The 11270-nt window shown below is 32.1% G+C and overlaps 3 protein-coding genes across 4 annotated transcripts; 2 read left to right on the forward strand and 1 right to left on the reverse strand.

The window, feature by feature from the left end:
- Positions 1 to 232: 232 nt before the first annotated feature.
- LOC107915800 (vacuolar protein sorting-associated protein 24 homolog 1) lies at positions 233 to 3183 on the forward strand. Of its 2 annotated transcripts, none has more exons than XM_016844992.2 (6): positions 233 to 651; positions 824 to 900; positions 1668 to 1770; positions 2023 to 2144; positions 2588 to 2782; positions 2863 to 3183. In XM_016844992.2, exons 1-6 carry the CDS (start codon positions 540 to 542, stop codon positions 2941 to 2943), a joined length of 690 nt encoding a protein of 229 aa, XP_016700481.2. In that variant the 5' UTR covers positions 233 to 539; the 3' UTR covers positions 2944 to 3183. The 2 variants fall into 2 exon arrangements, with proteins under 2 accessions (XP_016700481.2, XP_040959429.1); XM_041103495.1 differs by having other exon boundaries at positions 598 to 651; positions 832 to 900.
- A 1913-nt stretch (positions 3184 to 5096) lies between these two features.
- LOC107915801 (dehydration-responsive element-binding protein 2A) lies at positions 5097 to 6157 on the reverse strand. Its single transcript, XM_041103496.1, has one exon. It carries the CDS (start codon positions 5902 to 5904, stop codon positions 5185 to 5187), a length of 720 nt encoding a protein of 239 aa, XP_040959430.1. The 5' UTR covers positions 5905 to 6157; the 3' UTR covers positions 5097 to 5184.
- A 2235-nt stretch (positions 6158 to 8392) lies between these two features.
- LOC107916078 (uncharacterized) lies at positions 8393 to 10920 on the forward strand. The gene is made up of 2 exons (XM_016845252.2): positions 8393 to 8467; positions 9835 to 10920. The coding sequence occupies exon 2, from the start codon at positions 9879 to 9881 to the stop codon at positions 10728 to 10730; it is 852 nt and encodes a 283-aa protein (XP_016700741.1). The 5' UTR covers positions 8393 to 8467; positions 9835 to 9878; the 3' UTR covers positions 10731 to 10920.
- Positions 10921 to 11270: the final 350 nt, after the last annotated feature.

Genomic DNA, 11270 nt, shown 5'->3' on the forward strand with positions numbered 1-11270 from the left:
CCAACATAGGATAGGAGCACGTAGGTTCGAGTATACTGAAGTGTATTATGCTCCTATTTATAGATTAGAGAGGGGCTATACATAATTTTAGATATTATATAAAAAAATTAATTAATCACAATTCATCGTTTCAAATAAATTTTGTCATACAAATTGTGATAAATTAGTTTACATTAATTCAAATTTATAATAAAATAATAAAATTAAAAATAGGAGAAGGAAATGTTAACGCGGTGGGTGAAACGACGTCGTGTTGCTAAGTGCGCTGCAGACTGTTCTATCACACGTATTTTCCCGGAAAATATAGAAGGAAAAGGGAAAGGTAAAAGATTCCGAAACCAAACACGGCAAAAGAAAATTGAGGCAAAAAAAGAAGAAAAGAAAAACAGGAAAGCTTTGATTCTAAGCCATTTTCTTTGCTCCATTCCATAGAAAGATCTAAAAGCTCAAGCTTTCCTAGCAAAATTTTCTCGCCATTTTTTTAAGCTACGAAGAGAGGGAAAGGAAAAGGGACTAATTTAGAGAAAGAAAAGGTAAAGATGGATAAATTTAAGAATATGTTGAAACCCAAGCCGAATCCACAACAACTACTAAGAGATTGGCAAAGAAAGCTTCGTCAAGAGTGCCGTAACATTGAACGCCAAATCAGAGGCAAGATATTTCCATCTTTTTCCCTTAATTGTTTGGAAAAAATTTTTGATGATTGCTTTTTAGTGGTACTTTTGAATCTTTCAGTTAATGGGTATGTGAGAATTCAGGTTTAAAATAATGGGGTTTTTTTTATAAGAAAATTTATGGGATTTTTATGTGGATTTTGTATTAGATGTTCAGAGAGAGGAGAAAGGTGTGCAGAAGGCAATTCGAGAAGCCGCTAAGAGAAATGACATGGGTTCTGCTAAGGTAAAAAATTCTTGGGTTTTTTTTTTCTTTCTAATGGAACTTTAGCTAAATAGATTAATCATGTCATAGTTTTTGAGGGAATTCAATATTTTATAATTGGAATGGTTTGATTAGGAAGATAAGTTATGTAATTACATTAAAGATCATTGAGGAGAACCTGTTGGTTAATTCGGCTGCCCTTAAGAGTGGCATCTAACAATGGGGATTGGCTCTATTTTAGCAAATAAAAAGATCATTGAGACGTACCCATCGGTTCATGTAGTCACCCTTAAACATGGCATCTTGTGAATCTAAAGTTATTGTAAAAGGATCTAGGTCATTATATGGTGTAGAATGACTTTATGTTTTAAATTGATGAAGTAAATTGGATTTTGTGGTTTATTAGATGAAATGATTGGACATTCATACGAAAAGGGTGCTACTTGATTATCCTAAGTCTAGCTGATCTTCAGTATTCATCCAATAGGTATTCGTCCAATGAGTTCTCTAGTCGATCTTAGGATCAGGAGATGTAACTCATCATTGGTTCTAAGCTGGAACTGCACACTAAAAACATGAAAGATGTTGATTTTTGGAATAATGAAAAGATCATCTTTTCGTTGGGTGGTCCAATCTGATGAAACCTATGTGCCTTAGCACATGTATTATATGTGAAAATAATTTATTTTCTTTATGTGCATGCTTTCATGTCTGTAATTTTGCATTTGCCTTGTTATTGAGGAGTCATTTCTTATGTACGCTCTCGTTGTGATCTTATTCGTCTTTAGGCACTCGCAAAAGAAATTGTAATGTCGAGAAAAGCTGTGAACCGTCTATATGAGAATAAAGCGCAGCTTAATTCAATATCAATGCACCTTGGAGAAAGTGTTGGTATGACAACTTATGCATCTGAAATCTGTGCATTGCATTTATTCCAAACGGTTCTTTTATTCCCCAGTACCTGGAAACATTTTTAATTTGAACATAGGCTGAGAATGTTGTTGGCACGTGCTTATTTCCCTGAATATATCAATGTTTGTAGTATTAGATTTATCATCTGACATAAGTGAACATGTATTTTACTGTTTTTTGGAAGAACTGCTTTTCTTTCTAAATGTTCTTTATGGTGGATTGTATTTGAAGCAATTGCTCGAACTGTTGGCCATTTGTCCAAGAGTGCTGAAGTCATGAAACTTGTAAACAACCTCATGAAAGCTCCACAAATGGCTGCCACGATGCAAGAATTTAGCAAAGAAATGATCAAGGTAATTTTCAAGTTTGTAACTTTGTTACATTTACGTGCCAGTTTTTGTTTCATAATATTTACCATCGTGGTCAACACCTTGGAATTGACACTAGCATAGGACACTTGGTATTCTACTATTGTTGTTCAGAGTTGCTATGTTGCCTCAAGATTGGTTTTTAGTGGTGTTCTTTTTACTGAAAGTTGTACAAAAGTGAACTTGGTCGGGAAATTCATTTTTGGATGTGTCCAATCAAAGTCTAAAGTTAACAACCGATATCTGTGTTGTATAGATTGAAAGAACGAAATTAGACAACTATTTAGTAGCATACGTGAACTAATGAGCATCTTCTTTTAAAAGTACAATGACTCCAAGTGCAATGTGAGAAGCATCTACATGCTCTACATATTTTTCGAGTTTCTTATTTTCTGTTTTAAGATAAATGCCTCTGTTCAACCATGCAGGCAGGGGTTATTGAAGAAATGGTAAATGATGCCCTTGACTCGGCATTGGATTCCGAAGATATCGAAGTAGAGACCGAAGAAGAAGTTGATAAGGTTCTTTCGGAAATAGCCGGTGAAACTGCAGCAGAGCTTCCTGAAGCTGTTTGGAAGGAAAGAGTGAGGGTATCTGCGCATAAAGAAAGCACTTCCCGAGAGGTATGCAAAACTTTAAACCCCTTTCATTCACTTGATTTTGCAAAACGCTGAAGCAATTCAATTTCTTATAAATTGTATAGGAAGAAGCTATAGTGGAGGGTGGCAATGATGAGGAAGAGCTAGAAGAGATAAGGGCACGGCTTGCTCGAGTTCGATCGTGAAAATTTCACCTTGTTTATGGTGTTCTTTAGCTATCTATCAACTGAAACTGTGCTTTGTATTGTATTCCTCCATTAAAGGGGGATTTGAGCTAATCTGTTGTGTTTGAAGAGAGCTTTGAAGTTTGAACCCAAACATTCAATAGTGAATATGGATTTAAACTGTGGAGCAGTAGGCCAATTGCTTCACTAAAATTCTATTTAATTCTTTTAAATAATATCATTTAATTATTACAAGTTTAATATAGTCCTAAAATTTTATTGCAAGTTGTATAACAAGTTTACAAGTTTGCACTTCATTGTAAAATCCAGACATACTTGGTCTTTGCATGTTGAAACATGAATTATTTTATAATTGATGTATTATATCAAATTTAGCTTTCTAACGTTAATCACTTTTTTTTATTTTGTTTTTTAGTTAAATTTAATTATTAATTTTTTTAGTGATTTATGTAGATCTGATCATGGGTCGGGTTGGGTTGATATTAAATTTTAGGCTTGTTTTCTAAGTTTAGGCTCAAAAAATGAGCTTAAAATTTTACTCAAGTTTAGTCCATATAAAAATGCTAAATCCGAGCCTAATTCAGTTTGCTTGTATTAATTTATATATAAAAACAAATTTAAAAATATATAATACATCAAATACACAAAAACATTAAATAAGAGTTATACAATATCCAAACAATAACGATAAAATAGTAGGAATATAATAGCAAAATAGTAGCACAATAACAATAAATAGAAGCAGGGGAAAAAATTTACTTGAGACGCAGCTCGTTTAGAGAACGACACTTTTTTTTTATCCAAATCCACTTTTTAGACTTATATTTTTACTCAAACCCTCACACTTTTTCGGTGAGCCTTCAATCTTGAGCAAGTGGTTCGAAACATTATCAGGTCTAGTTATATGTTATGTCAACAAATAAATTAAAAATTGTATAAATTTTTTTTAAAAAAACTATAAAAAATTAATATTAAGTACGAATGTATTACTATGCAAACTGCAATGTTTACAATGTAATATTTTAATTGATATTTTCATTAAAAACAATAATTCAACTCTTTTTAATATATTAATGTTAAAATTCGACTTCTTTAAAAAATAAAATAAAATATTTAAAAATAATAAATTGACAAAAAAATATAAATATTCAACATTAAATTAAACTAAAATGCATCAAATCAAAATAAACTTGGTCTTACATGTTAGAAACAAATAGTCAACTTAAGTATATGATTAAACCGGATCAAATCATGATAAACTTGTCAACTTATTATATTATATAATCAAAAGAGGTCAAATGGTGATCTCAACTTGACTTTCTTTAATTTTCACCACATAAGTAAATATATTTTTCTTTCAATTATTTCAGACAGCCTTCTGATTTGATAGATGAACCTTTGTACGCCCACAGACAAGACTCCTCACTAATCTTTCCTAATAAAGTAAATCAAAAGAGCACTTCTCCAATCATTCTTAAACCTATGTTTTGTCTAAATCTCAATTTTTTCAAACACCATATTGCTTTAAAAAGTAGGTTTTTTCGATTGTCGTTGAATCTATGCTCTGACCAAAGATTAAAAAACTTGGTGACTCCACTGATATCCTTTAGACTACATTTTGAATTTAACTATTATAAAACGATTTCATTTTGACTCCAATATCCAATATAAATGTTTTATTTATTATTTTCACCTCCATCTAAAATTGTTTGAACTATTAAATAAAAGATTTTGTATTTACTTTAATCAAAAAGTAAAAATATAAATTTTGATTATTCGATTAACCGACTAAATTAATCAAAATATTTCGATTTGATTAGTATATGTAAGAAAAAAACTTCATTTCAAGTAAGAGTAAGAGATTTTTATATTTTAAGTAATTCAGTTTGAGTGTTGAAACACCACTAATTAGATTAAAGAGTAAATTATTAAAAATTAATGTGATCTTATACCGTTACTAAAACATGTACTACTTTATTCTAACATTCAAAAGTCATTTTTTAACCAACAGATTGATAAAATTTTTATCAAAAATAATTAATTTAATCTAAGGATGTCCCTGTTTGTACTATGTTAGGTGTACTCGATTTCTTCGTGTATTGGTAAACCTTCAAAACAACAAATGTAGTGAAGATGTGTGCAAGTAGTTGTGCTATCTTTTAAACACTATTTTCTGACTATAATTTCACTTAAAAACAAGGGTACAAAATCTGTTACATGTAAAATGTTGTAACGTACAAGTCAAGCAAGGAACTCATCAATATCAAAAAACTCACAATTATCCCACACACTATTATTCCCTACATAATCCATTGGAATGTCATCGAAGAACTGCAACGATTCCAATCCTTCAAGCCAGCTATAATCTGTATCATCCCCTCTTCTATCAACCTCACCACCTTCACCTTTCATATCCATTGCACCACTTGTCGACGGCGCTTCAGAATCAACAGGACCATCCATAGCGGACTCAGAGCCACCGCAAGTGGCCGTTGTTGTTGTTGTAGTTGTAGCCTGAGAAAACCCATGTGAAGGAGTGGCGACTGAGTCCGAATCGGAACCCTGAGGCAAGTTAAGGATCGCTTTGTCACCGTACATGGCTTTGGCGGCTTCGTCGTAAGCAGAAGCGGCTTCGACGGCAGTAGGGAAAGTGCCGAGCCAGAGACGTTTCCCTTTATTCGGAGCGCGGATTTCCGCTACCCACTTACCCCATGTACGCTGCCGTACGCCTCTGTAGTTACAGTTCTGGTTCTGCGGCCCGCCTTTACCCTTCATGCACCCTTTCTTGGAACCCTTAGCCGGCGCTTTACGTGATTGTTTGGCCTCCGAGTTCTCACTCCATAACTTCAAAGTATCCGCCACTGATAACCCGTCCCGTCTCTTCCTTTTACGTGAAGAAACCGGAAACAAAGACGAATCCATCTCTGGGTTGTGATTATCCTTAAAACCCATACCAAACATTCCCAAAAATTTCAAACGAGAAAACCCCAGAAATCTCCAGAAACAAGAACAGGGGCTAACCAAAACAAACGAAGCTCAAAAAGAGAGAGAACAAAAAAGGACGAAAAACAATGAACAAAGCTTAGTTCTAAACTGGGTTTTTGATGAATTTAAGGAATTTTTTTTCCTTTCGTGAACGTTTGTTTTCTTGAAAGTGAAATCTTGGAGAGCAGGAAAGATCTTTAACACTCTGAGAACTGAGGATGATATTTAATACTTTTCCGGGAGATATTTATTGCACCTTTTATTTTCATTAATTTGAATTTGTTTTAAAAGATTATAAAATAAACAAGACACGTGTCGGATACTGAGTTGTTTTGAATGATGTTTCGTCGCCAGGAGACAGCTGGCACGTGTCACCTGGTTTTCCCCTGGGTATTCTAGAGATTATCCTTAGTTTACTTCCTTTCGAAGAATTTTGTTTTACTCAGTTTCCGTCTTTAACCCTGGTTCTTTGAATTTATTACAGATGTGCCACTACCTAACTGCTAGGCAAGCTACTACTAAACAAACTAGCTTTGTTAGCGCTATAAGGACTTTTCTGTCATAAGTCAATATGGGCTTTGACCAACCATAAGCCCATATGCAACCGCAAAAAGAAAACGGTTTCTTTCAAATAATTATATTTCAATAATTATTTGAGCCGAACTTACCTTTTTTAGAAACAAACATTGAAGAAGGTAGAAATTTTTTTAGAAATATTTTATTTATAATAAACAAATTTAGTTAATTTAATAATTATATATTTTAAATAGATTTGTTCGTGGATCAAGTCATCCAGCTTGGCATGTAGCTCATCCCAAAAATAGGAAGGTTTAAGTTAAAATATAGACTCGAAAAATGGGTTTGAGAAATTTTAAATTGGTCAAGTCTTGGGTAAGACTTTTTTGGCCAGAGCTTAACCTGACTCGAATTTGAAAAAAATACTTTTTTTACCATTTTTTGTTGTTTTGCTGTTATTTTTTTTTATTTCTCACTATTTTGTTACCATTTCATTATTATATTTCTACTATTTTATTGTTATTATTTGAATATTGTATAACTCTTATTTTATTATTAATTTTGTACTTATCTTAGTGTTATTTAAGCATATATATTTTTAATTTATTTTTAATTTATTAGGAAATATTTATTTTAATATTTTTAGTATTTTTAATGTATTATATATTTTTTAAAAATAATATAAAAAATTTAATACGGCTGAACCGAGTTGAGCTTGGATAAAAATTTAAGCCCATTTTTTAAGGTCAAGCCAAGTCTAACAAACGGGCTTAATATTTTGGCCGAAACCTAGCCCAGCCCATCAGGAGTGAAGTCAGAACAATTTTTTAGGAAATCCTAGTGAAATTTTAATTTTTTTATTGTCTATATATTTATAGTTTTTAAATGATTAAATATAATTTTTATAATTTTAGAGGGCTAAAATATAATTTTACTTTTATTAATCTAAAATTAAAAAAAATAAAAGAACTAAATAGTAATTTTTTATTTTAAGGGTCCGCCCCCGTATCAACCCCTAAATTCTCCTCTGCAGCCCATTGATAACTCTAATCTTAAAATAGATAATATGGAAAAATATTTTAAAATATTTTATTTCCAACAAAATGAGATCCTAAATTTTCTGGTCTGTGGATAAGGATGGTCTATTCTGATGTCAATATGAGATCCGAAAACGACTCACCATACAATGACTCGTAAAGTGTAGACAGTGATGGATTTGAAGAAAAATTCCAAAAATAAGATATGGTAAAATTGTAAATTTCATCCATTACTTATGAAAACTTAGAAGTTAGTCTCTTTATTTTTTAATTTATTGCAATTCAATCCTCGTATTTTATGGAAGTTGAGAAATTAGTCCATTTCTTGGTAAATAAATGAACTTGAACAGATTATTTCTGCTGATTCCATGTATTATAAATTGATAAACGGTTTATTTTTAACTCAGTGATCTAAGTCATGGTTTAGTAGTGTTACTTGATTGGACCGATTTCTCAATTTTCAATAGATGGCAATGGATTATGTCGATTCATTATCCAAATCGACTTTATTTTTGCGGTAATGGATATCTAAATCCGTTTTGCCCTTTCTGGTAATAAATTCTAATTAGAATATCTGAATCCATTATTCACTTTTTCTTTTTCTTTTTAAAAAAATTATTTAAACAAGTTTGCAGATTCAAATTTTACAAGAACCATTGATATTTGATCAGCTAGTTTTAGTACGAGATCAAATTTTAATAAATTAAAATAAAAGTGATTAAATTTTTAATTTTATAAAATAGAGGGATTGAATTTAAAATTAGACCAAAACAAAATTCTCCTTTTGGGTGGGAATCCACTAAGTAGGTTTTTGTTGGGAGGAATCCACTAATTAGTTTATATTTGTAACAAACTTATTACTACTACTATATATGAAAACAAATTTATGCTCAAGTTTGAAGATTTTGAATCTTTCTATTTCTGATCAACTTGGAAGATTTTTTTCTTCTTACGCAAATGTAACCGTTCCACTTGTGGGATTTTTGGTAAGTCATTTTCCCTCTCGTTTTCCAATCTAACAGATCAAAGTCGATATCGCATTTTGATTTTCTGGGTTTTTGCTATTTTTCTTGGTTTATATCGAAGATGGCTGGTTATGATTATGAATGAATTTGAAGAATTTATGCTTATTTTTCTGAGGTTTTTTTTTTTGAGGAATGAATTGCTTAAAAGGAACAAATTGTAAACTGTGGAATTAAACCGTACATTTCAAAATCTTTCTGCTTTGTATTTTTCTTTCCCGGAAAAATTGTGTGGGAATGATTTGGTATAAATTGAAAGTTTTTTTCCCAGAAAGTAAAGAATCCGTAGGAGTTTAAGACCCTTTCGGGAAGAATATGAATTAGGGTTCTAAAGCAATGAATTGGTATAGGAATTAATATAAAAATGATGGTGGTGCTGTTGATTTTACAATCAAAATCCATTAATTCACGAGAGTATCTATAATTGTTACTAATTATTGGATATATCTAAACATTAATCAAATTAAATTTAAATAGAATGACATAAGTTATGAATCGAAATACGATTTAATTTAACAGAATCTTTTTAGTTTTATATTGTTATGTAACGAATCGAATCACCAAACAATTTATAAGAAATTCGCTTAAGTTAACAACGGGAAAGGAGTAATTGACTTTATATTTGTTAAGAAATCTGTAAAATTAAAATAAAATTCAAACCTCTTAAATTAAATAAAGGTTAGGAAAACTATAAAAATAGTTACTATTGTTTGTCTTGGATTATATTTTAGTCATTTATGTTTGAAATGTTACATTTTAGTAACTTACGTTATCGTTTTGTTACGAAGTGATTAATCTATCGTTAAACTCCATTATCTCCCTAACGGTAGTCCTATGTAGCAATCCAAATATGTTTTAAATGATAACTTGAATGTTTTGGGATGAAAATAGATTTTTAATTAATAAATTTAATTTGGATTGTCTCGTACGATCACCGTTAATGAGGTAACGGAACTTTACAGTAAAGTGACCACTTTGTAACAAAACGATAACGCAAATAACTAAAACGTAACATTTTAAACATAAATGACTATTTTTGTAGTATCAAATTTTTTAATTATATTGTTACCAAGTGAATTTTTTTATATTTTAAATTGTGACACTAATAATTTTAATAAAAATAATATTAATAATTGAATTTGAATTTTTGAAATTTAAAAAAAAAATTAAATTTCAAGTAATCACATATTTTTAAAAAATAAAATAAAGAAGACTAGGAAGATTTCTTGAAGGTAATATCTTTCTAAAAAATGATTATTAACATTTCCAATGCCATTTTTATATTAATATTTCCAATGCCAAACTTTGATATGCATTTCCCCATTCTCGAGATTTTTGACAAAGCAGTGATGAACCGTGGTTCATCCCCAACAAGATGAATGGATTCTCCACCGTGGACGGCTTCGTGGAGATAACCGAATCCTTGGCAGAGATGATCAAGTACATCGCCAACGAACCGTCGTTGGGTCTTTCCTACGTTCAAAAGCACACACGGGACACCGTTCCCAACCTCCTTAACCTCAGCAACCGCCTCGCCGATAAGTCCCGCCAAGCCACTTTGCACGCCCAGGACTTGGAAGATTCGATCACCATGGTCAGCTCCATGAAGCAATGCGGCTTCCCAATCGCCGATGAGATGATCAAGGACATCACGGATTCATTAACGTTAATATCGGTGAAACAACTGAAACGTGGATTGATCGACAGTACCGATTCGAGCTTTACGATGAGAAGAACCATGTCTTGGGGACCAATGGCTTGGGTTTATGGTTCTGAAGATGTGCAGCAAGATGGAAGTAATTATTTTTTGACCATGTTCAAGTCTGCAAGAGAGAAGGCGAGCGGTTTTAGATGGCCGCAGCTCGAGTCGAAGGAACCGATAGAACCCGCGGTTCGGTGTCCTGCTCCGACTATACGGGTTGGATCTGCCAGCACTGGTTCAATACCTGATAATTTTCAGTGGCCACAACTGGAGTCGAAGGAACCGATAGAAACCGAGTCCCAGATGCCGGTTCAATGTCAACCGGCGGATAAACTCCATGGAGAAGAACGGAAGGTCGAAACTGATGGCGAAGTGTCCGGTGAGAGTATATTGTTCGTGTCTGAAGATTACAATGATTTCAAGGCTGATAAAGAATCTAAATTAGAACCATGGTTGGAAGGATGTGAAGACAAATTGGATAGAAGCAAGGGAGAAAGTGAAACAGGTGGGGTTTACCTTGAATGAAGATTGAGTTTTGTAATTATCTGCAGATACACATGATGGTTTCATTCTCTTTTCGTTAATATCAAAATTGAATTCCGTAAATTACAAAAATAGTCATATTTATTTACCTCAAATTGTATTTTAATCATTTATATTTAAAATATTACGTTTTAGATCGTTTTGTTGTAAAGTGAATATCTTTTCTTTAATATCAAAATTGAATTCCAGCTTTTCACTCTTACTAATCTTGAAGTATCGTCCCTACCTTAAAAAAAAAGGTAAATTACAAAAATAGTCATATTTGTTTGCCTCAGATTATATTTTAGTCACTTATGTTTGAAATGTTATGTTTTAATCAGTTACGTTATCGTTTTGTTACAAAGTGATCACTCTACTATTAAGCTCTATTACCTCCCTAATGGCGGTCTTACATGGCAGTCCAAATGAGTTTTAAATGCCAACTTGGATATTCCACGTAGGACTACCATTAGGGAGGTAATGGAGTTTAATGGTAGAGTAACCACTACATAACAAAACGATAACGTAAGTGACTAAAACGTA

Source organism: Gossypium hirsutum, chromosome D10 (assembly GCF_007990345.1).
Source record: "Gossypium hirsutum isolate 1008001.06 chromosome D10, Gossypium_hirsutum_v2.1, whole genome shotgun sequence".
Taxonomy (NCBI): domain Eukaryota; kingdom Viridiplantae; phylum Streptophyta; class Magnoliopsida; order Malvales; family Malvaceae; genus Gossypium; species Gossypium hirsutum.